Source organism: Trachinotus anak, unplaced genomic scaffold, assembly GCF_046630095.1.
Source record: "Trachinotus anak isolate AG129_WGS33_773 ecotype Australia unplaced genomic scaffold, CSIRO_AGI_Tana_v1 ptg000004l, whole genome shotgun sequence".
In the NCBI taxonomy this organism is placed as follows: domain Eukaryota; kingdom Metazoa; phylum Chordata; class Actinopteri; order Carangiformes; family Carangidae; genus Trachinotus; species Trachinotus anak.
The window spans coordinates 2060120-2086661 of record NW_027273855.1 but is presented as its reverse complement, the minus strand read 5'-3'; the positions used below and the strand labels follow the sequence as shown (position 1 = coordinate 2086661).

Below are 26542 nucleotides of genomic sequence, written 5' to 3'. Positions count from 1 at the left end.
ATCTGGCAGCAGCTTCAAAGTCAAAAGGTTGATGCAACGACACCGCAGGAGTGGTGGAGGCTGGGTTGAATTCAAGTTCAGATAGATGTGGGGTGTCCTCCCTCTCCTTCACACACACACACACACACACACACACACACACACACACACACACATATGCATACACCAGTACATAAACACAACCACAAGCCTGCTGCCTCTTAGCCTCTCCATCTCCCACAGCTTCGAAATCTTTCACTGTCTCACACAAACACCTCTTATTTCTGCGTCCTATTTTCTTCTTTATCACCCCCCCCCCCCCCTCTCTCTCTCTCTCTAGGTATCACAATGAGGAGAGATACGTGTGTGAGGTGTCGCTGGTATGCCAAACTCTCAGCGGAGGAGTCTTTGGGCTGAAGCGGCTTTCCGTCTATCTCTCATCACTCGTCTGTCACGCTCATTATTCTTCTCTCGTTTTCACTTGGGTCAATACACACTAACATGCACCCTTACACACACACACACACACACACACGGTGAGAAAGTAGCTTCAGTCACTCGCCACTCAGCAAGGGTATCAACTGAGTGAAACACAGGGGCCCCGTGTACTAGTGCTACCTTGTCCATCACTGGGGGCTTTGCACACACACACACACACACACACACACACACACACACACACACACACAAAGTTGTGTCTCCATTACTTCAGAGTACATTACATTGACTTATGTTTATTTCCTAACCCTTAAAACTAACCCCAACCCCGAACCCTAACCCTAACCGTAACTGTAGCTACTTCTTGCCTAACCATAACCTGTCTTAAAATTTAATGATTTACTTTAATTATTTCCATTTTTCCTTTTTGTCCCCATAGGGAAGACAAGTCCACATAATGTGTAAACAAGTTTAGGTCCCCACAATATGAGTAATACCTGAACCACACACATACATATACACAGACAAAGTTGTGACTCCATTACTTCAGAGGACATTACATTGACTTACATTTACTTTCTCTCTTCCCTAACCATACCCATAGCTACTATTTGCCTAACCCTAACAGGTCTTCACCTTAAAATTTAATGATTTACTTTATTGATTTTAATAATTTGCTGTTTGTCCCCATTAGGAAGACAAGTCTCCATAATGTGTAAACAGGTTAAGGTCCCCACAATATGAGTAATTCCTGAACCACACACACATATATACACACATTCAAACAGCCTCACTTTAGATCACCTGAACCAGTGAAGAGGAAACTTCAACAATGATGGGAGAAGATTTTTAACAGACAGTTTAACACTCTCATGTTTTGACTGCAGATATATTCCCTGACAGTGTCTTTACAGCAGCCAAATGAGAAGCAGGATGAACCAGCAGCTCTGGAGAGACACTGTCCCCCGCTGAGACCAGTCAGCCTCCATGCCTCTTACGTGACAGTGACAGTGATGAGGAAAATAGTTTTAGAAGAGAGTCAGGATATAAAACTTTAAAGCTGCTGGCAAGAGAATAACAACGAGAAGCACGAGCAGCGAGGCAGGGGATATACTGTGGGGAGAGAGGGAGGTAGAGAAAGATAAAGTTGGAAAAAGAAGGGAAGCGGGTGGTTCTTGAACAGCTGGTAAGAGTCAGAAAATAATGAGTAGGAAAGGGACGGGCGGAGAGGGGTAGGGATGTCTGATGGATTTATTGAGACTGGCAGGGCAAGCAGAAAAAAACCTGAGAAGGAGCTGAGGAGAGGACGAGTTTAAGCTTTGGAACTGTTTTAAATTGGATACTGGAAAGCTGTGCCATCATATGATATTCATTTTCATATCAACGTTTTATTTTCTCAGTGCAGCTATTCACTATTGTGGCTTTAGAAATATGTAAAATGTTCCTGCCATTTTGGTTTTTTTTAACAAAAAGCAGATAAAGTTGCAGTATTACACACTGTATGTTAAGCAGTAGTTTAAGTAAGTTCAGTCAACACTCTTGCACTGACACGGGCAGATATGGGGGGGCCAGATATTTCAGCAGGAAGGTCTGATCAGTGTTTTTGTGACAGTTTATCAGCAGAACACGCAGACGGCTCCACACGTCTTCAGCTGATAACGGCTCCATCCCCGCTACCTCAGCTATTTCCACACAGCTCCGAGGCCTGAGGTGACCTCCAGTTGGAGAGGGAGGGATGAAGGATGACAAGGAACTGTGTGTTTGTGTGTGTGTGATGGGAAGAACATACGGCTTTGCATGTATGCATGAGTGTGTCCCTGTGTGTTTGCTGAGGCCTTTAGCAGATACTGCAGGTTTTAGGTCACGAGTTAATGTTCACGGCACATCTCCTAGTTTTGGCAGCAAAGATTGATTCTGTCATGTCACCAGTGTATAGCTGTCAAAATTTTGTAAACTGTGTGTATCTCCCGATTACGGGGGCGCGCTGTCTGACCCGGCTAACTGAAGTACACTAGATTGGCCGTGACATTTTAAAAACTGAGCAAAAATGAAAAACCTTCCTCACTCTGACGTATCTGGTGGCCTGGTGGTGAAGATGTTTACCACGAAACTTCAATCTGCTCCCGCTTCAAACCCTGGTCTGATTTGTCAGTTAAAAGTCAACCTGTGTCACCATGGTTACAGCAATAAACACTTGATTAAGTCTCAGAAAAGATCACAGTCTTCCAGCACTGACTGGAAATGGGAAACTTTCCAGAAAATAGCATCACATCACTTCCTCCTTTTCTCTCAGTCTTAATAACAGCCGCTAAAGAGCTTTTTTTACTTTAATGAAAATTGATGTAATATTTGGTCGTTTTGTTTTTCTTTGGGAGATATTCTGAATCTCACAGAGCATTTTGACGGGTTCTTTGATCCTTTATTTGATCTATGTTGTGGCCAAAATTTTCAGAAATCCAGTTTCCTGAACTTTCATCCATAAATCTAGTGATTATTCATGTGATTCCCTCAGTTCAAGGTTTGTCACTGGTAAATTGTTTATGGCACTTTCCCCTTCATATACACAACCTCACAAACACACTCAGGCCTGCAAGACGACTCCTCTTTGATGTCTCTGTCTACTGCTGTATCTCATAAATCGCTCACAAGAACACACACACAAGTCCAGAAACGAGAATGTAAGCACAAAAATACCACAGCCACACACACACACACACACACACACACACACACAAACAGAGGGGAAAGGTGATCTAACAGCTTCCATCTGTAGCTTGTTATCACTCCAGCAGCTCATCGCCTCACTGTGGAAACCACACCACTGTCTCACCTCTCACCAACCTCTTTCTCCTGCTGTCTATCCATCTTCACCTCTCTTCCATCTATCCGTTTAACCTCTCTCTACTCTCTATCATGTTCCGTCTCTTCTCGATCCATCTTTAACTTCCTCTCCGGTGTTATTTCTCCTCTCTTAAAGTGACAAGTCTTCAATTTCATCTCTCATGTCTCTCTGTCTGTCTTCCTGTCTCTCTCCCCCTTTTGCTTCTACATCTTTGTCCCTTGCCTCTTTTTTTTTATCCATTACGACCCTACACATCCACAGGGAAACTTTCACATCTGCCTCCAATGTGTCTGGCTCCCCAAAAGGCAGTCGGCCGTCTGTGCATTGACAAACCGCAGCCGTGCCGAACCAAAGCGACACACGGAGGAGCATCTGGTTCCACTGTACGTGTCAAACCTCAGCTATCACATCAAGTCGTCTCAGCCGGTACAAAGACATGCGTGTAATCATTTCCTCTGTGATTTGTTTACACTGTCTCTGCTCCGCTCAGTCAGGCTGAGGCATTGCCCTGGTGTCTGTCAGACATGTGGACCTTTAATTCACTGCTGCTGTTCACAGACAGTTTGCTTATTTGCATATTTTTATTTGATCTGGGAGCTTACATGGTCCTTTCATCACCCCAGGACCAATGAAATATAATCAAACTTCTGATTAAAGATAAAAATTTAAAAAAAGATCTGGATGATGAAACTGAAGCAGTGTTATGGCATGAATATATTTAAATTTTGCTGTTTCCTCCTGGACTTCTGGTTTCCTCTGAAAGTTCACAGACAAGTATTTTAGGGCATCTGGTGACTCCATATTGCATGCTGGGACAGCCAGAAATCCAATGCCAATGCCCATCCCCTGGTAACCATGGCAACCTATGGTTGAATGTCACAATACTATGAACTTTGCAGAGATTCTGCAGAAATGTGGACTTAAAGAAAATGTGCATAAAGGGCTCAAAATGTCTGCGAGAGAGTCCTCATTCCCCCGATGGTTTTACAGTGGGACAGTCCTGAGCCCTCATGGACTGACTGCGAACATGTCTCAAAGTCCGTGATGATGGATGTTTGGGATTGGGCCCCTGTTTCTCCCTGCTTCCAGTCTTCATGCTAAGCTACACCAAACACCTGCTGCCTCAAAGGCCAGGAACACAGTGGCTGCATGTTGTTTTCATTTCAGCGCCCATGTTAACGAGTCAGAGCGGACACACTGCCTGCGTCACACAGCCGTGACGGTGAGACGCGCTGTGGCTCGAGGTTCGGCGTCTGGCCTATTTCTCACACATGACGTGCACGTCTCCCAGCAAACATTCACAGAAAAGACCTGTTGACAGTTATATTGACATCATACCAGCAGCATTACACAAAACTGACACCTTCCACTACAGTTTCCTCTGTCCAGGCTGAATCTAAATATGACACATGAAAAAATTTTAATATATATTTTTTAGACATTTTCTGTCAAAAAAAAAATATATATATATAATGAAAAGAAAGCCAGTATTGACGTATCCTGCAAACTCTATATAGACAGACGGAGCTGGCAGCAGCAGTGACGGAGCCAACACGCAGCCAGTGTGCTCCCAGCGTTAACTCCATACTTACAGGTGGGAGGATGGTGTCGATCTGAAATGAGTTCACTATTTCTCAAATTGTCAAAGCGTTCATGAAAGCCTACAGCCTGTTCTGAGTGAGGAAGATGTGCAGCATTGAAAAGGGAACAATAAGAGATGTTGTTGTGCACTGTCTGAAATATCATACAGCTGCTGCGACGCCGGCGGAGTCAGGTCGGGGTAAATGATGTCAGTGAACAACTAAGGATGACAAGAGTTTAAAAAGTAAATGTGTGGAAACTGGAATCATCTCATTTCATGGATACATGTGGGTTATTTTTTAAAAGCAGTGTTCAGTCAATGTCATCCACAGCTCCTGGTTTATGATTTGAAACTGGGCACTCTGACAAGTCATCAGTTTGTGAAAAGGCTTCTGCACTTTTCTGGTAGAAAACCACTGAAATCAAACCAAACCTGAACAAAGGCTTTTCAGCACTGTTGATGGGAGAGAACCCACTTTAACATCATCTATGACATCTTTATCCTCTCCTGGTCCCTTCAGACAGACGGCATCACTTAACGGACACAATATGAAGGAAAAACATACAACAGTTTTTCAAAATAAGAGTTTCAGTGACAGGTTCTAGAGGAGAATCATTTACTGAGAGAGTGGCAGAGAGAGAAAACTTCAAATCTCATGCTGACATCTCTAATGTACAAATTGGGCACAGGCAGAGTGTAAGCTGTGCTAAGCTGTAGACACACACAGACACACACATGCCATAGTATCAGTGTTATTGTTGGCTCAGTGGGAGAGAGGGACACATCTGAAGCCTATTAGACCCCCTGTGCTACAAAATGCCTGCCAGAAGCACTCACACACTCACACACACACACACACACACCATCATAAATCAATAAGTCCAATCACACCTATCCCCGTCTCAGCTGACAAAACTCACTGCCAGTCTGTAATCTGTAAATATTGCTCTTTGACATTTTGTTTTCACGAGCTCTGACACACAAACACACGCACTCACAAACAAATAAAGACTCATTAGACTCATTACGCCGCGGACAGACTTCCCAGGGTATCATTACATCTCAGCTGTATATTGTTGCAGGGTGCCAAGTATTTCTGGAATCTGCCGCGTGCACAAAAAAGTCATTTCACAGTGCTTCTCCTCCTCTCACTGCTCCTCCTCCTCCTCCTCCTCCTCCTCCCATGGGTCTCATGTTTCCCTCTCATCCTCGACGTTTGGCCGCCTTGTGTGGCTCTTTGTGAGTGTGCATCGTGGCTGGAATCTCTTTCTGACCTCTTTTTATTTTTTTTATTTTTTCATCCACACTGTATGTTGTGAAGACAAAGAACAAATGCAAAGAAAAATCAGGTGAATGTGAAAATTTGGAAAAGTCAAAATACTAAACTCTCAGACAACGAATCCTATTGACTTTACTGATCCTCTGATTTTCCATAACCATCATCAAGTTGACGGTTCTGCATGAGAGCTGTACCGTCATCCCACATGAGGTGATGAGATCAGTTTTCATCCTGCACCATCACAGGTTACATTTTAATTTGGTTTATGATCAAATATTTGCAAGACACATCAGCCACAGCTCTACTTTGTGATCAGTGCTAATTAGCAAATGCTAACAAGATGATTTAATATGGTGAATGTAAAAACATTGCTAACCATGGCTGTGCACGCTGATGATAACATTTATTTGTTCTCCAGCTTTGAGCAGCTGCTCCGTTTCTCTTGTGCAGTGCATCGTGGGAGAAAACATTAGCAGCTGAGTGGAGGGTTTTTTAGATGCAGTCTGATTTGAAAATACTTTTGTGTCAGTCCACTGTGAACTCCCTAAAACCTGCTTGGGATTAGTGCAGATTTGGGACACAGCTACAGTCTTGTGTTTTTTTTCTGCACTTAGCCTTAAAAATCTTTGTCGTGACTAAATGGAAAAGAAAATTTCATTTTCTAACCTTTTAATTTTGTTACAGAGGGATTAGACGTACAGTCGTTATGGTAACCAAATTAAATTAGTACCGTTGTGTTTTTCAAGCATTTTCTCAGCGTCTCCAGCGTTTCCAGGGTCTGACTGAAAGATGGTTTTCATTCTTAGAAAACATGTTTTTAATGTTGTTTCTTTTCTCCACGACGCCTCTACAACCTGAACTGTGTGTTTATTATTGTAACCATGACCACGAACATCCAGGACACCTGCTGCTTCAGGTGTTAGTTCAGGTTGGTAATGGTAAAAAAAAAAATCTCTTCTGTTATAGAGCAGCAACATTTGTATTTAAAGTTTTTAGCTGTTTGGTTATTTAGAAAGAATTCAGTCGCAGCTCACAGATGATCAGTGTGTTCGCTGATTCGTTGTCAGGGATTTGCCTCTCTGTCAGCAGAGACACCGCAGGCCGGAGGACCCACGACAGAGTAAATCCGGGGATTTCCTGCCAACCTGTTACTGCTCCTCACTGGAGATGACATTTCACCCGCACAGCTCACATTTTTATCACATTCGATCATGTGATAAAACCATGAGAAGTGAGATGTGTGCCAAAAAGGGAGTGCACACACACACACACACACACACAAACACACACACACCACCCTCAAATGTCTCAGGATGGATATCAGAGTTCTTGTTACCCAATCTTTCCTGCTGGGCCAATCAAAACACAGCGTAGGGTGTTACCTCATCACCCTCGATCCTCATCAACACTCACTCTCCTCTGCCTTCCCTTCCTCCCTCATTTCATCATAATTTCTCCCTCCCTTATTTCTCTCCTTTGCTTCCTCCCTCCACTGATGGCCAGTTACTTTTTCTCTGTTCCTCTTTCTCTTTCCTCCACTTTCACCTTTTTTTCTTCCCATTTTTAATCCACTCTTACTCCATTACTCACCCGTACCACACACACACACACACACACACACACCCTCCTCTCTCACTTTGTCTCTCTCATCCAGATTCACTTCTCTTAACTCTGCGTCTTTCATTTCTTGATCTTACTCTTCCTCCTTTCACCTCGGAAATCAGTCATGCTTCCCCTTCACGTCTTCCTCGTCCTTACTCCCTCTCACCTCATCAGTCCTGCCCATGCTGCAGTATATTTCTCTCTCTCTCTCTCACTCTCTTCTTACAGTTCCATCTTTTACTCCCATCCCTCGCTCCCTCGATGTCTCATCAGTGGCGTCAAATCTCTACCTTATTTTCTGTTGGCCGTCATGTGTTTCAGCACAAACAGTTCAGCCAGATCTCTGCTGGCCTCACACACTCTTCAGGAACACATGTAGCTCTGTAGAGTACATTTCAATTCCTCAATCAATACTTTAGACAAAACTATTGATTATATGATTAGAAAATCTTCTGTATTTCAAGTTAATCTCTCAGCACCCTTTGCTGTTTCTCCCATAGTTTGCATGGCCCTCAACATTCATTATAAATAATCCGTACGTTTTGAATGTTCGTCTGACGTTATCCAAGCAGCCAGATTGTGTGTGAAACACAACAATCCACACTCATACTTACAATTTCAACCCATCTGTTACCACAACCTGGCAACCTGGAAACCTGGCAACCAACACCCAATTCGAGTGGTGTGTGCAGCTGGTGAACAAAACATGTTAATTTTATCTTCCTGTAATGTTTCCTGACATGATGGAATTTAAATTTAATAATGTTTATGAGTCCTTTATTTACTTTCAACCCCCCCCCCATCCTGAAAAAAATGCAATTAAAAGGAAATCAGTGACAGTCTTGATTCAGTCATTCAGTCATTTCCATTTTAAACCTTTTAAGCGTTGCAGTAATGTTGACAGCACAAAATGAAAAATGAGGCTTAGCAAAAGTTCAGTCAGGAAGACTGTCTCCTCACGCACCGTTTCCCACCATCTCTAAGCTCCTCCTGCTCAGTCTTGTCTTCATCCAATCACAACCTGACACGGTAGCCTTCAGCCAATCACTCGTAAGATGTCAAACTTTAAAATTCTTCTCTTTCTCTGCTGTCTTTCAGCACCGTGATCATTCTGTGACCCAACTCCACCCCTTCACCACCTCAACCATGGACGCCAGACCATCTCCAATCAAACCGTCCGATCAGGAGTTTCCCTGCATGAAGACGTTCCCATCCCCGAGCTCCACTCCTCATCATCAGTGTGTCGGCTCCGGGTGGAAGATTCCTCTTATTGGAAGGATTGCTTTCCAAGGTGATCCACTTCCTGCCGGGATCTAAGCATCACAATAAATTTTATACTTTACTTAAATTTCTCTGACACTCTTGTTTCTCTTATTTGTCTCACCCGGTCACATCTGAAGTATAAAACAACAACAAATAAAGTGCAAAAAAAAAAAAAAAAACACTTCTTTTTCTCCCTAATTAAGAAAAGACAAAAAAAATGTCTTTAGAGTCACAATTTTTTCAACGTGTTTTTGCTGCAAACTAGAAATCATATTCTAGAGCTCCTGTAACTTGGAACACACTTCACCTGAAGTCTGGATCTTACTACACTTCCAGATTGTTTTACTTGTTTTAACAAAACAAAGATTTCAGAGTTCAGTCATAGATAAAATCAGATGCTGAAACTATGAAGCGGCTCTGTTCAGCACAAAATTTGCAGTGCAGCGTGAGAGACAGCTGGTTGCAGTGCACATTCGGCAGCACTGTGTCAGTTAACAAAGTTACGCACAGATGTGTTCGCGTACGCGCAAACGTGCAAACGCACTGGTTTGAACAGAGCTTTTCCTCTGGTGTTTGCCAGCTGCTGTTTAACACATACATCTGTCCACAGTGGAGCCGTTGAGCTCAGCTCTACTTGTCAGAAGCTCCAGTGGAACTAATTGATTGCTGCAAGAGAGGGTGCGTTTGTTTTGGTGACAGAAGGCGTAGCACCTCACAATGTGTGTGACATGTAACGTCTCCCATCCTGAATTTAAGAGGGTACCCAACACCTCTGGGCCTGTCTCTCTATCATTTTACTTTGGTTCTGAGCCAAAGTAGCAAAAAGTTGGACACTGCAGTGGCATGAGAAGAGAATAGGAACCTTGTTCGTCTGTTCAAAGGTTTGCATATGTGTGTAATCATTTTAGTATTTTTATTTTCCTTTCTGCTGTCTTTGTGTTTCTTGCTGCGCTCTGCAGGAATGTCCAGCTGTACAACGTATGCAACGCCTGCTAATCCTTTAATGTGCCAAGGATGTTTCTCTATTTCAGAGAAAGAATGGTGGAGGGATGTTTCTTTCTCAAGCTGGAATAGTAAAACACTGGCGAGGTATCTGTCATTTCAACACCACATCTCTACATGCACTTGGCGGACCACGGAGTCCAAGTTCAATATTAGTCCAAGTGAACACAAAGTTTTCACAAGATGTTATTGTTATTGAGAGTGTGATTTGTTAAAAGTATTAGAAGCTTTGGGTGGACGGCAGATGACCATGTGCGTTACATTAACTTTTCTTAACGTTTGTTAGCAATTTGAAAAATGTTGCAAACAGGGCTGATTATTTTTCAATCCAGGGGCCAGTTTCACAAAAGCTGTTTGCCCTGTTTGAAGGCTCGCCAACGATTGTCACGCACAAACTGCAGATGCGTTTTCAGCTCCTACAGGGATCTTGCGTGCTCATGCATGATAAACTGTTTCTTCTGATAAATGAAACATGCTAAAAAGACCAAGAAGAAAATGATCTCATGTTGCAAATCACAGTTTGCATGTTGGAAATTTTGTGAAACGCATCTCAGTTTCTCACTATGACTTGATCTTTCCTCTAGTGCCACCATGAGGTCCACATTTTTGTGATTTCGGCATGGCAGTTCTAAAAATGGACATAGACTCTGGGTCTGAAAAGTGAAGCCAGTGCTGAAGAACCTTAAAGCTTCATTCTATCTAATGACCATCAGGGGGCAACTCTGCTGGTTGTAAAAAGAAGTCTGAGTGTATTGAAGTCTATGTGAAAATGTCTCTACTTCTTACTGATTTATATAATATAACATTTTCCCGATGAGTTTGTGTCTCAGTTTCTAGTTTCAAGTCTTCTTCAACACAACATGATGTTCATTTTTTAAATTATGGTCCATTTAGAGGAAAAAAGACCATAAAGCAGGGGCTGCATTAGGGCGGGGCTACTGTGTGATTGACAGACTGCACCACACACAGCGACCTGCCTGACAATCAGGATAGAGGACAGAGCAGGTCAGCTCCACCCCTCACTCCTCCTCAGCTCCACCTTCTCCTCCAAATATGGTTTCTTCTGGTTTCACAGAACCAAGATGGTGACGGACAAATTACAAACTTGAAGAATCAAAACAGCAGCTCACAAACAATGGTGGTTGGCACTTGTGTGGAACACAGGCTGAGACAGTAAAAGATCAGAATTTAAAGCTCCCCATTATAAAAATATTAACTTTTACAAAAACATAATTACTTAAACAAAATAGCTGAGTAAATGTAATTTGTGGGAGATAAAGTTAAACACACATCTTCACTGGAACTGGGATCGTGTTCTTCTACAAAGTAAAACCCAACAACCACTGAAGCATAAAGGAAACGAGAGGAAGAGAACAGGAGATAACGGTATAGACAGGAGAAATCTGACCTGCACAGAGTAAAACAATAGTTGACATCAGCGCAAGAGCAGTGGGGGGGTTCAGATCCCCTGAGGACAGCAGGGAGGGGAGCTGCAGTGCGTCTTCAGTTTTCAGGGTGTGGCAGAGTGTAGAAAGTTTAGATAAATAGTTTTCCAGTTGAAACCCCCCTCGGTGAGTGTCCACTGCTGTGATTTGTAACGCTCATGTTAAAACAGCCGCCATTGCTCTGGGCCCTGGGGTGGGTTTTGGCACACGAACACACACACACACACACACACACACACACACACACACACACACACACACACACACATAATGGATAGCCATAAAGATTTCACAAAGTAAAGAGATACCACTATCTGCACAAGACTCACACACACACACACACACAGCTCCTATCAGTCCTGAGTGGAAGTGGAGTACTGAGTAATCTACATGACAGATGGTCAAAGCCGCATTGTTGGGACTTGAACCCTCAACCTCTGCTTCTCAAAGGAACCAGTGTCTTTCAGCCTTCAGGTTAGCCTCCCTCCTCTTTTTATCCGTCTATCTGTCATTCCTCCATCTTTCTTTCTTTCAGTCTCCTGTCTTTTCCTTTTCATTTTCTTAGCCCCTCTCTGTCTTTTTTTTTCCATCCATTTATCTCTCCACCACCATGACCTCTTTTTATCTGCTCTCCTCTGGTATTTGCATCTTGTCTAATGCTCGCTTCTTCCTCCCTTCATTCACTCCTTTCCTCTCTTTCTTTTACATTTACTCTTTCGTGTAGCCATCATTAGTTTTCTCCCTACATTCACAGATCTTTCATTCATTACCTCCCTCTGTCCTCCGTCTCTTTTCTTGAAAATTCATTGATGTTTCCTCTCTTTCATGGACATGCCCCTCTTCCATTCATCTCTCAGCCGTCTGTTGATTCATGCCAGCATTAGGGGCACATGTTGAGCCTTGTAGAGGTCTCTGTACACTGACCTTTCATGGTACCAATGCTCTGTTTATCTGGACATGTTTTGCAGCAAAGCTAAGCTGTTTGAATCCCGCAGGGGTTTATCAGTCGATCCCTGGACCTTAAGGAACGTGGTGGGGTGTTAGATTTTTCTCCCAGCTCATCCCTGAGGTAGCTAGCAGGTGACAGGCGACCTTAACCGCATTTTTATTATTGTTACCGTGACGACAATATTTTATATTTAAATACATTTTATTTTGTACAATACACTGTAGCCTATAAACCTAAAACCTAAATTCATGCTTTATGTAATCAATAATACAAGATGACGCTTTTTCCTCTGCCCAGATTTTAAAGGTCCCATATTATATAAAGGTATATCTTGTTTTCTGATTATAAAGCAGGTCTAGGTTCTATATTAATACTGTGAAAGTATCAAAGCCTCAGTCCACAGAGAAATGCACACAGCCTGTACTCAGAAACTGAGCCTTGAAACCAGCCGTCAAGACTTCTGGAACTTTGTGATGTCACAACAAGGCAGTCACCACCCTCAACCACTTCCCAAGCCCCGCCCACCTGGACCCACCATCTAACCTTGCAGGATTTGGTTTAGAGTGTTTACCTGAAATCGACTACATTTTAATTGGATTACTAAGAAAACAGTCAGCCAATCAGAAGAGAGGCTCTGACCTGTTGTTACTAGAGCTTCAGAGAGAAGCCTGAGAGAGGAGGTGTAAAACTACACTGAGGTGGTTTTTTTGTCTTTAAAACCACAAATATATCCTCTGAGATCAGAGGACAGACAGATCAACACTACAGATAAAATACAGGAGAAGTGTAAAACATGGGACCTTTAAGTATTTGAAACATTATCAGACTGTTTAGAGAAGTTATAATTACATCATCCAGCTCTTAAAGTTTGTTTGTAGTCACTTTGACCCACGGTTTAATAAGTTTCAAAAGTGACAGGTGACTGTTTAATATATCCTACAAACAGCAGCCTAGCAACAGCTTTAGATTGTTGGCTAAACTGATCTCCACAGATATGTTTGTGTTGTCCTGTGTTTTTCTTTTTCTTCATATTTGAATAGATGTGTAACGTGTCCACTCTGCCCCTGGTAATCACAAACACAGCGATGACGTCTGCTTCATGTTGCTGGAGATGAAACTCGTGTCTGTTCCAGGTTCCTTTAAAATCTGCTCTGCCAAGAAATGAGCCTCAACCTCAACAAGACCCAGTGAAGAAACATATCTGCTCATGCTTTTTTACTGATAACTGATCTCGTTTCATTTATGGGCAGGAGAAAACAATAGGAACAGTCACAAGTGGGGGGGGGGGTGTTTTATCGGCATGGCAGTTGTGGTTCAATTCCTGCAAATAGAAACACTCAAGGGCGGATTTTTTTCCATTCACATTGTTTATAATAGATTCCTCACAGAAAGCTTTTCTTATCTGGCTTTCTTAAGCCCAGATTTCTTTCTCTGGCATCTTATTCCTTCTCTCCTTTTTCTTTCTCCTCAAACATCCCAGACACCTTCTCTCCTTTCTCCTCAGCCGAGCCTCTTCTCCATCTGCGCTCCCTGATCCGGCCCCGTGTTTATCTCAGTCCTTTTCCCAGCTCCACACCTCTCACACATGTATCACACATCTCTCTCCTCCTGTCTCTGTTTGCTCCATCTGTGTGTCGTCTGCGATCCGGCCCGCCTGCCGTCTGAGGGCCGTCACATGATGTCAACACGACACACAAGTGACACCTTGAGACGCACGGTTTCTCTCTCTCTCTTTGTCACTCACAAACACAATAAGACACAGTAAACTTCATACACACATATAATTCTAAAGAACGAAATCTATACATCTCTTTTACTTTAACACGCACACACAGTCACACCCGTGCACATTTTGCCCTTTGTACCACATGGACACACACACACACACACACACAAATGCTGTATGGATCAAAAACGCCTACACACTAACGCCTCAGCACACGCAGATATCTGAATCCATCACACTCACTGTGCCGTTCTCTCTCTCTCTCACACACACACACACACGCACACACACACACACACTCCTTCACCGCTCTCATCATGTGTCAGGAACATGTAACGTGTTTCTCTGTCAGCGACTCCACATACCGCACTGAAAACCTCTCACTGTGTCTCTGTAGCCTCCAAACTAAATATTAGTGGTTTTCATGGACAAAGCACTATTGTGCTGCTTTCATTACAGTGTGTTATATATAAAAATACACAGTTAAAAAAAAACATATTCTCAGGGTGGGACCTGTTGAGACTGTCCTCCTGTAACAAACCAGCCCACAGGTCGTCTGTGCAGCAGGTTATTATGACCCATAGTTAGGTTTTGTTGGTACGCCACGTCTAGTGGTCGGTGTAATGATGACAGGAGCGAAGAGTAAAGTGCGGGTCCACGTCAGGAGGAGGCTGCTGTGGATGGATGGGTCAACAAAACACAGGAATATGACAAAGGAGAGCGGCGTTCGATTCCCGTGTGAAAGTAGCAGTTTATGTTGTTTCTCTTATCCATGACCGTTCGCTGTTATTATTGTAACCATGACAACAAAGGTCCAGAATGGCTGCTGCTGTATTTTAGGAGACACTTCTATGGGTCTTATCAGAGGGTTAAAAAAAAAGACCTGTGTGGTTGTTCAGGTTGGAGGACGTGTCTTATAGAAATGATGCAAAATCAAAAATGCTACAAAAAAAAAAAGTGGTTGGTTGTGGTGTAAAGTTTAGTGACAAGAACAGACAATATGTTTTGGATGTCAAAGTTGAACTTTGGACACATGGTTGTGTGTTTAATCTGCTTTTTATATGATCGTATGCAGTAACTATGAAAAAAAAACTAGAATTATATCTCGGTTGTACACCTCTGCCATTCAGACCAGTTTCAGATTATATCCCTTTTTACTCAGAGTCATACAAAATATTAACCATTAGTGTGAAAATGTGTCATAATTGTTCTGTGAAGTCTTGAGGAATGGCTAAAAAACATTTTGTGAGGTCACACTGACCTTGACCTTTGACCACCAAAATCTAATCAGTTCATCCTTGAGACCAAGTGAATATTTGTGCCAAATTTGAAGAAGTTCTGTCAAGACGTGACTGATATCGGGTCCACGAGACAAGCAACCCAAAAACAATATGTATCAGGCTTATTGTGTTTTTTCAAATGACCACATGAATCAAAGTGGATTATCCTTCTTGTTCTGAAGCAAATCCCTAACACTCAAAAGACAATTATCATTTTATAACAATTCTTGGCTGTGTGTTCTTTCTAGATTTAAACTCTGTCAGTCTTAAAATAAACTTAACAACTTTAACAAGGAGAAGCTAAAGGAGACACAGCTGTAAGAACTGAACTGTCAATAAAGAACAGTGATGAGGGGCCAAGATGGCAGCTGACTGACAGACACTTTCCTCATTGTCATTAACGTTAACATGCTCTCCCATGTTTTCAGACTGTCTCACTGTATTTAAAAACATCTTTTACAGCTGAATGAAGCTGTAAAGTTTTTCAGTATAAAGAAACAGTTTGCAGAACTGTTTCCTGCCGTTCCTACTTTTCTGTTTCTTTTATGTAACTATTTACTGTAAACTTTAAACATTATCCTTCGAGCCTGTGGGTTCAATACTCCCTTCACTAAATGTTAAGAACTTACACAACCATTACTAAAACACTAAAACCTCTATAACTGTCCCTTTTTTCCATTTTTTCTTAGGGCTGAAACTTATATAGCATATATAGGGATCATTTCCACTGAACTCAGGAAAAGCAGGAGGGAGGAAGATTGCAGTGACCAATCTATTCGATGGAGCAGCGTGATGAGAGATGGATGCAAAATAGAAGGACAGATGAAAAAGAAAGAAAAAGAGCTGAAGATGAAAGGATAGGGGACGCCCTACATTCCGGCAGCTCCAGAGTCTCCAACAGATTCCCGGTGACAGATTACCCTGCTCCGCCTAAGAACAACTAACACCCGTCTGCATGTGTGCATCTGGGCAACGCTGACTGAGAAAACAAACTCATTAATTCACAGGCTGTAAGCGAAAACAAACACAACCCTTCACTGTGAGGACTAATGCAATCGGATCAAAATAGGATGCTGATGTGAGCGTTTGTGTTTTCAAGTGCCCCCCCCCCCGCCTTTAGTGCAACAAAGTGAATATTGTATTAGACAGAGTGAGTGTGTGTGTGTGTCTAAAGTCACTGTGTGTGTGTGTGTGTGTGTGTGTGAGTGCACAAATAGACACAGGGAATTCAAATGAATAAAAGAAGCAGGCAGATTGAAAGGAGTTGGAAGACAAATGAAAGACAGAGAGAGATGCATGATGGGAGGTTGGTATAGATGCTGGGCATAGGGCTGGGAGTCCAGCCAACCAACCACACACACATCACCCACTTCAACGCTTCAGTGTCACCTCATATGAACACACACACACACACACACACACTCTTACTTTTGTTAAGAGTTTGCAGTTTAAATCATATTTTTAAAGAAAAAAATAAGGATTTGATCTAAACATGTTCATGTCAGATGAGTACAGTGTCCTGTGAAATCAAGAGAACACATGAGCCCCAAAAAAGTTTTTTTCAGATATTAAAAACAGTAACTAGTGTTTCAGCAGCATTTAAATGAGTCTGTTTTAACACATAGCTTTTATATAATGATTTCAGTTATATTGAAACAATGCACACATGTGAAATTGACTTTACACTAGAGCAGAGGAGAGGAGAGGAGAGAGGAGAGCAGAGCAGCACTTAAATAGTTCGGAGGTAAAAATGGCCGTCTTCCTGCCTGAATTTCTTCCTGCTAATTGATTGAAATGAGATAATGACAGCCTTTCCTGTCACTAAATTACTTCTACTTCCTCCGGGGAATACAAACACCCTCTGGGCTTCTCGGGGGTTATAATGAGAAAGGGGCTGAGGAGACAGCCAAACAAAGGGAAAGAGTGAATGCTGGTGTGAGACGGAGGAGTGAGAAATACGACTGAACTGTGAGGAGACGAGACACATGGAGAGGGAAGGAGAAATTTACCATCGAACAAGTCACGGAGGAAATTATGTTCAAGAGGGCAAAATGCGGGGTCAAATTTGAGGTCACCTAGACAGGAAGTAGGGAACATGTTGGTCACTTTAATGAGAATCTTATAGGCTGATTTTCTTCCCACACTCCTCAACTTGCTTTCAAAATGAGATTTTTTTTTTTACAGCATAATGAAGACAAAGTGGTTTTCTATGATGCTTGTTATTGCGTTATCATTGTGAAAATGAGAGACTTTGAAGAAGAGGCTTTTCATGAGTAAAATCCAGTGACGCACGAACTTGGTTTCTGCCTTTTCCACTCACTTCCACTCGTGTTTGCCCAGGGCATGACCTCGTTTGCTCAATAACAGAAGTTCTCTCCACTCTGCCTCTACTCCTCAATTGTGTTACAGAATTTCCTAAATATCGTGAATCCAGTGAACTCAGTCAAAATTCAGTGAATTTTATAGAATAATATGGAGCAATAATCACTGACTTTCAGGAAATTAGTGATAAAACTGAAACATAAAATCTACATGAACAGAAGATAAAATACAAAGTTTATCAACTGACTTTGTTCTTGCAATAATATGCAGACTGTCCTGTAAAAACATGCCCACAGGTCGTCTGTCAGCAGGTTACTATGTCCCACAGTTAGGTTTTGTTGCTAGGCGACATCTAGTGGTGGTAGTAACGATGACAGGAGCAAAGCGAAAAGTGCGGTGATGTAGTTTATAGAGCGACAAAGTCCACGTCAGGAGGAGGTTGGGGTGGATGGATGAATATGACACAGGAGAGCCGTGTTCGATTCCCGTATGAAAGTAGCAGTTTATGCTGTTTCTATTATCAATAACCGATCTACAAACGTAACCACCTCGTAACCGTGACAACAAAGTCTAATGTTGAGGAAGTACTTATTTTAATCCAAATCACCATCTTTTCCTGAATCTAACCAAGCCACGACCGTTATTATAGTAACCATGGTGACAAAGATAGGTACTGCACTCTCGATACAGTTGGCATTTTTATTATTGTAACCGTGAAAACGAACTGGTTGGTTGGTTGGACTGGTTGTAAATATCATTACACTGTATTCCACAACACAAAAGCATTTGAACAACATACCAACAATTCTGCTGTTCAGCCTCCAACATTAGCTCTGTGAGTGGGGCAAGAGGAAAGGTCACAGGGTCACAGGGTCAACCCAATACAGCGGGTTAAGTCCCGTGGCAGCATGAATTTCATGGCAATTTATCCATTATGGTGCAAAACTGATATTTTGGCTTGTGGGTGCAACAAGAGAAAATCTCACAGCCTGTTAAAAAGGAAACGGTTTATCTTCTGTGGAGCATGAATGTGCTCAGTAACTTTCTTGACAATTTTTCCTCTAGATTTTGATATTTCTTGGGAACATTTCAGACGAATGGTAACGCTAGAAAAAAGGTCATAAGAACACCACAAACATCAAGTATCATCCTCTGGGGAACATGAAAGTAAACTTCTGTGATCTGACCTGTGGTTTCTGAAATATCATGCTGGACATACTGTACATGCCAGAAAGCAAATTGAAACTTCTGGTCCAACATGTGCCTGGGCTGTTGGCCTGAGTCGGGCCCATATACTTTCACATCCGGGCAGAGTCCGGCTGTACTGACTGGATATTTGTGTCTGCATCTTGATATTGTGCCATATCTGGGCCAGATTCAGGCTGTGGAACTAGGCATATACTGGGCCAGAAGAAAACAAGCATGTGGGCCAAATATGAGCCAGATTTATTCTGCTATCTGGGATGTCCATCCTTAGACTCCATACTATTAGCTGGGCAAAAACTAATGTAAAATATAGGCTGTAAAAGCAATGGCTGGTAGAAATCCTACCAATTACCAGTTACCAAGAAACAAATTTCCACACTGCTCCTCCTGTGTCTGCTGTAGCCTGCTTTTCTGTGGCCCTGTAGCCTCAACATGTATTGAAAAATCCCCTTTGTGATTGTTCACCCTGATTTCTCCATCAGTCTCTCTATCTCTCCCGACAAGTTTCCAGCCCAGCCGACAGGAAGACCAGTAAGCTCCGACGGTGACTTTTCTCCCGAAAACATGGAGCTGAACGGGAGGAAATCCTGAGTGATATCTATCGCTGATGATGATTGCAGAGTGAGACCAAACAATGAGCAAAGTCTGGCAACAACACCGTCAACAGCACTCAAACACGCACACGCACACGCACGGAGTCCTTTGGTGCCTTGATATCATTAAACCTGAGTGAGTCATGGCCAGCATCAGGGCTTAGGTAAGAGAGGGAGAGAGGAGGAGAGAGGGCACCAACATGGAAATGTTTCGCTTTCACCTCATTTACTCTTCAGACTGTGAACAATAAAAAGCCTGTAATCGAGCCAGCAGCCAAAACATCTATTTAATCACAGTTTCATTCAGAGTGAAACGGTGGAAACTACTTTTCGAAGATGAAAGGTCATTATCAAAGTTTGGCCGGAGTGCACCTTGTTTAACAGAACACATCCAACCCCTGCAGGACAATAACTGGGCCTAATCATGGAACACCCCTCCGAGACGTTTCGTTGCGGTTGCCGCTGCTAATAAACTTTTACAATGAGATGATCGCACCGCAGACAGGTGAAGCCCCGCCAGAACCTCCTCTGGCTGGACACCAGGCAAATTAACGTGGGCTCTGCGTGCCTCCCAGAACACGTTAACCCCCCCAAAACAGAAGCCAAAACATCGAGCCGGATTTCACGCTTCCAGCTCAGACCACCGCGAAGAGAGTGAGTGGTTGGAGAAGAATGCACAAATAAAAAAGGAAATAAGCCTAAAAGCTTCAGGGTGTTAAGTTCAAATATTCACAGAGGAAAACAGATACTTGTTGGAAATGAAAAGAAAATCAGGGAAGACAACAGATAGATAGATAGATAATTGATCACTTAATTACCTTTGTATGACAGCCTCAGCCGCGGTACATTTAACTTGGTCGCTGAGATGGAGGCGACCAGCAGCGCAGCAAGAATCATGTGGAAGAAAGATGTAAATCCCTTCATTCTGCTTCAAAATTAATAATAATTCTGCTCTTATCTGATAATTTCAGCAATCAAACTCAATATTCCAGGAGAATATAGAGGGAGGGAAAAGCTGGACCCCTCCTCTCACGATGCCAGTATCTCAGGTAGTTCCTCCCCCGGCGCGTAAAAGGGTCTTCGACCGAGCAGCTGGGTGTCTCCTCCACGGAGCGACTGCCGCTGCGCCCGGGTGATTCACGGACTCCGCTCTGAAGGCTGCCGCTCCTTCACTCCACTGCCATGAGCTGCCCCAGCACAAGTCTGTTTCAGGCGGAGAGAGAGAGAGAGAGACACCACGCCTTTACAGCAGAGAGAGAGAGAGAAAGAGGGAGAGAGAGAGAGCTTCAAGTGACCTGCCCCTCCTTTACGCACAGCAGACAGCTCTCTCCAAACAGATGATTCACAGGCACCGTGTCAAAATCATCCGGAAGTAAAGTGCATGTAGCAACTTAAAGTGTAGCTGAGAAGGTTTCATAGAGGCTGCAATAAAAAAATATATTCGACTCCAAACTAAATTCAGAACAAGAAACTGATACAGAGAAGAATCTCAACAAAGAATTAGAAGGTGTTGATGGGTTCAAGGTGAACTGCAGATAAATGAGCTCAAACTGAGAATTTCAAATGTCTCAGTGTGGCTAAATTCCAAGTCTATCAAAATTACAAAAACACTGAAGACATGAACAATGAATGAATGAATAGAGCAAAACTAATAAACAACAAAAGCAAACATCTTCATCTCTACATGTCTGTCAGCTGTGAGCCCTGTGCATGCTTGGCCTTCCTTAACCCCTTCAGCGCCACTAGGACGCGCTCAGTAGTTTAATTAAGTTGTGGGGTATCTTATAACCCCCCACACACACATACACACACACACACTCACCAACCCTCCCATGTGCATCTATTCACAAGTGAGTCTTCAAGTGAACACGGGGGTCACGGCAGGGTGGGAGAGAGCCATTCAAGGTGTCAGTGTTTCTTTGGGAACACTTGTTTCTAGCAGGGCGGAGGCTCCTGGACATGTTTGATACGAGCTGAGAGGCGGACAGTGGGGAGGGAGAGGAGTGTGGAGGTGTTCGTGGGAATGCTGGGTGCTTGAGATGAAAGCGGGTCACGTAGCTGTGCTGAGGGCTTTTTTTTTTTTGTCCTGTTGATTCTGGTTTTGAGAACCTGTCATGTCCTGACAGATCAGTGGGCTGACACAAAGACTCACAACAGTATTGGTTTGGTTCCCACTCTTCGCTTTTGTCACATCATGGCAAGGCCCACAGTTATTAGATGCCCTTGCATATTTTGTAATAGATTTTGGTTGCAATGAATTTGATCTTAGCATCTTGGAGACTCCCAGCCTGGTTAGTAAGGCATACAAGCTACCTAATGTCTTATTTAAGTATATATGTAAAATAAAAGTGGACATTTTGACCATATTTTAGATAAGCAGGCTATGTCAACAAAACCTCAAATATGCAATTGGAAATATATGTTTTCTCTGGAGAATAACAGAGATATTTAATTATACTGTGACTGAAATGTTTTTGTGCTATGGTCTATCCCAATTTTCTTATCAGCCTCCACTATATGATAGTAAGTAAAGATGAATATATTGACAAATGCCTTTAAAATGATACATTAAGTAATTTAAACATTTATGTAGCACTAAGAAAATGGTCAAATTCCTGTGGAGGATGACAATGCATAGCCTCCATCTCATTCCAGTGGTTTTGTGCCTCTTGAAATTAAGATCATGTTTCGAGTAAACACCGTTGCTTACTGATGAAATAAAGATGTTGCTAGACTCGTCCTTGTCCTCAGGCACTCGCTTTTTTGTATCTTTTAGAGGACAAACATGTTTGAAAGGGTTTTTCCATCTGACATTCTCTGGCTCAATCACCAGAAACCCTGAAATATTATCCACGTTTTCTGTGTTTGCTCTTTTTTTGTGCCATAAAGCAACATAACAGCTTTCTAACAGAAATCAGATACAGTGGTATAAAATGTGAAAGGTTGTATGGAGACCAGAAGCTGGTGGTGGAGTTGTTTTTCTTCTCTTACTTATTATCATTAATGTGGCATTAATTTAATTTAATCCTGCAAATGGTGTTTTAAATTATTAAAAAGCTTTTAATAATCATTACAATCCTTGGAAAAGAAGTTAATTCATTAGAAATAACTGATTATGCGGCATTCAAGTCCAAATGTTCAAAATCAAAGATGTCGGTTGATTATTATTATTCATGCATAAACCAAACCAAATTTTTGCACACTGTGATGAAAAAAATGAAATTTGGCCTGAGACATAATTTCCAAAGACAGCACAGCAACATAAATGTTGTTTGCAGCAATACAATTATATTGTAATCTATAATGCAGAAAGGTGATATTGGTTATACTGATGCATTCCAAAGACAGATGAAAATGTTTTTATTTATTTATTCATTTTTGTTTGTTTTTTTCGTGAAGCAAGATAAAGACAAAGAAAGCAAAAAAAAAACAACAGCATTTTGACAAGAATCCCATCAACTCAGCAATAAAAAAACTGGCAAAATATAAATGAGAAATAATAATAATAAGAAGAAGCTGTTAGTTTCATATTGTGCAGTGACATACATGGGGAGATGGGGCATGTTTGGTTCGGTTTGGTTTGGTTTGGTTTAGTTTGGTTTGGTTTAGAGTTGTTGTTGTCATATGGAAATACAGGGCTGCTCCTTACAGTGGTCATGCTCCAGACCTTTGGGAGGAGGAACCTGCCTCCCGACCTGGACATTCCCCAGCATGAAGGTTTTTATCACAAGCAAACAACACGACAAGTGATTTCACAAATTAGCGACTGCTGGCGATTGAAGTTGTTGTTGTCGTAGTGAAGAGCTCTCAGCTGGCTGATGATTGGATAACACTTGTCCAAATGGCGACTCTTTCTGAAGGACACACAGACGTGGGAAAGCAGCAGAAGAGGCCACAGGCCGAGTGAGCGTTCAAGAGCTGAATGAATTCATTTGTAAAACTGCGGCCACCTTAGCGTCTTTGTGAACGTGTGTTCCCTGCGTTCGTCAAAAGAACTGCTAACTGGAAATGACCTGAGAGAGGGAAAACCTCCTCAACCACAACAATGTAAGAGGAGCTGGGCTGATTAAACAAAATGAATTTCCTGTGCTCTGTTTCACTCTTCCCTCCTCTAATTCTCTCTGTGAATTCCTCTGTGTCGTTACCAATCACAGACAACACTCATATAGGTTTCAAACATGTTGCTTGTTCTTAAAAATCCCACAACTCGCCATCCGAACTCTTGAACAATGTAATTCACTCTGAAAGGAGAGCGATACTTCTCAGAATCCCCTCTGTTTAAGAGCTGCAGCCCTTTGTCTGATTGGATTGTCCTGTCTTGAGTGGAGGACCTTCTTTGCACCTCACGAAATCCTCCAGGGCCCGAGTTCTGCTCTTCAAGCTGTCAGTGGAAATGAAATGTAAGACCACTTACCAGCATCTTGACATTGCGTCACTTTGACAAATCAGACTGCTGCTTGTTGAGTGGTGATTGGGAATGGCAGGGCAGAAGTTCATGAATTCACAATGTGGGAGGCAGGACAGAAATAGTGGATGGAGAAGAATCTCGAGGCACAAGACGAGGAGACAGCTGGTGTGTTTGTGTAGGTGCCTGAGGGTTCATAAATGTTTCATCTCTCTTAGCCGTGAGAGGAGGAACCCAGATAACGGAGCTGACATGAGTAGAGACACAGTAAAGAACAAAGTGACTCAAGAACAGTGTTGTACTGGCCATTGGATATACTGGGGCAGATCCCGGTGAGACAGTGGACCGTAGGGAAATCACAAGGTTTTTACTGGCGCTTTTGTCAAGGTTCCTCTGTGAGTCAGTTCCTTCCCAGTTGTGGGAAGTGTGACTCTCTGTGCTTCCCCTGTGTTCCCTTGCGTCTCCACCCCCTGGTTTGTCTGGATTCGTGTGTAGGTGCTGTGGGTGCGGCTTCCCCTACCTGGCTCTGGAAAGTACCACACCTGCATGCCATTACCTCATCAGCCACAGTGCAAATACTCCGGTCTTTTCTGTGCTCATCGCCAGATTGTTCTGCAACCACAGCGGAAGCCAGAGTCAGACCCATAACCCTCCTCCACCCAAAGCCGCTGCCTGCATCATCCTCCACTTTTCATACATCAGCTTCTTCCCATCCCAATTCCCTCTCAAGTTTAGGATCAGCTCCTTCACGCCATAAGCCCTCAATTCCTCCCCTGTTTTCATCATCACTAGACCTCCGTTGCCACTCAACCCTCCTGTGCTCCCCTTCCCCAATTCAAGCTTCTCCCTTTCTCAGTCTCACTTTCCATTAAATCCAGTTACGATCCTGCCTTTGGGTCCAGAATTAACAGTCAGATGTGACACCTCTCTGTGAACCTGTCATTCAGAGAGCGTGCCGGGACTTTTGTGCCTTTCGCTGGACATTGGCATAACAGCAATTGTTACCATGAAGAACTCTCAAATTACATATTTAAAGTGAGCCTACATCACTTTAACTGAACAGCAGCCAATGAGGTTGCCAATAGTGATTATAGAAAATTGAATTCCCCTACATTTTCCATATTCTCTCGAGCCTGTTCCTGAAATAAATCCTTTTAAACAATAAACATTTTGACTCGCTGTGATAGGAAAAGCATTGGTTTTGACTTTAATATAAACAATGGCTCGTGTGCTTTTCCTACAGTGATGTGTCACAGCAGGTCACCTGAGTGGGAGCCAGTGCAATGGGACCCGTTGTAAGGAACAATAATGTGTGTTACAGTGTGTTTAGTTCCTGCATTGCTTGTGCGATAAAATCTCTGAAACATAGAGTTTATCTGCCACACAGCAAACCTTAGCAAAACAGCATTAGTGAACACTCGCTAACATTAGCCAACTTTCAAAGCAGACCAAATGTAAGCAACACGCACTGCACATTGACCACAGGTGTGCTGCATTACTTAAAACATAAACACAATGTTTTCATTAGTATGAGAATGAATGTACAAAAGGCCCCACATGGCTTGGTTCTTCCTCAGGTTTCAGGTCAGATGTTTTTCAAAAAGCCAGCTGACTTGATCAAGTTGCATGCAAGCCTTGCAAAATCGGAACTGTAGCAAAAATGAACAGCAATTGAACACAGAACACTTTGCACTGATTGAAAAAATAAATCAATTAAGAAAAATACTTTTGCAACAGCTGCTGTGTCTGTGAGAAGGAGAGCACACTGAACCAATTTCCACATTACCTTACATGTTTGTCCACAGTCTCAGACTGTCCTCTTATTCTTGTTTTAATTGTGTTGTTTTAATTGTGTTAAAGACCCCGTCCAATGAAAATCAAGTTACCATGTGTACATGATGTCTTTTATAGGATACAAGACATATGAGTGAAATAATCAGTCAACACCATGACTGTGTCCATCTTGAACTGCAGTGAACCAAACAGATTCAGACAGCCAGGGATTCATACATCATAGAACCTGAGGAACCAATCCTGTCAACCTGTTAGCATGGGGGGCGGGGCTAAATAAACCTGAGACTTTGTCATTACAGAGAGCCAGAGTTAGCATTAGCACAGCCACTAACACTGTGTCAGCCACTGCTAGTTACAACCTAACAAACAACATAAATAAATAGATAAAAGATGCTAACTACACTAATGGTTCTGATCCGTCTGCTAGTCTCTGATTCTGGTCTCAACAGACTCTTCACCTGAGTCTGGGTCCGACTGAGGCTCAAACATGAGGCTGAGTCTCTCTGATGTTTCCTCCTTTAACATCTTCATACTCTCTGCTCTTTCACCTGGACCCCTGGAGCCAGCAGGTGGTGGGCGGGGCATAAGGCCTGATCCAGGTTTTTCAATGAGGAAGTGAGAGTAGCTGAGCTTCCAGTCCTAACCAACTAACTAGTTTTTCTTTTTCTCACTTTTTATGTGAGAAAACCATGTTAAACAAATATTAACAACATTATTTTATAGAGTTTAAAAAACCTGGAGAAGAACTTTCTTTTTTTTTTTTAACTCCTTTGATGAGCTTTTTGTCAGCAGTGCAACGTCGAACAGTATTGTTCGTGGTATTTCACTGAATGTC

At 42.5% G+C, this 26542-nt stretch overlaps 1 protein-coding gene across 2 annotated transcripts in view; it reads right to left on the bottom strand.

Moving 5' to 3' along the window:
* sema3bl (sema domain, immunoglobulin domain (Ig), short basic domain, secreted, (semaphorin) 3bl) overlaps positions 1-20713 on the bottom strand; it is a 67294-nt gene extending 46581 nt beyond the window's left edge. Inside the window, exon 1 of one of the 2 annotated variants that reach the window (XM_071475205.1) lies at positions 20327-20713. In XM_071475205.1, the coding sequence (XP_071331306.1) occupies positions 20327-20432 (106 nt within the window). In that variant the 5' untranslated portion in view covers positions 20433-20713. The remainder of the gene's footprint in view (positions 1-20326) is intronic. The other variant, XM_071475206.1, reaches the window with a different exon arrangement.
* Positions 20714-26542: the final 5829 nt, after the last annotated feature.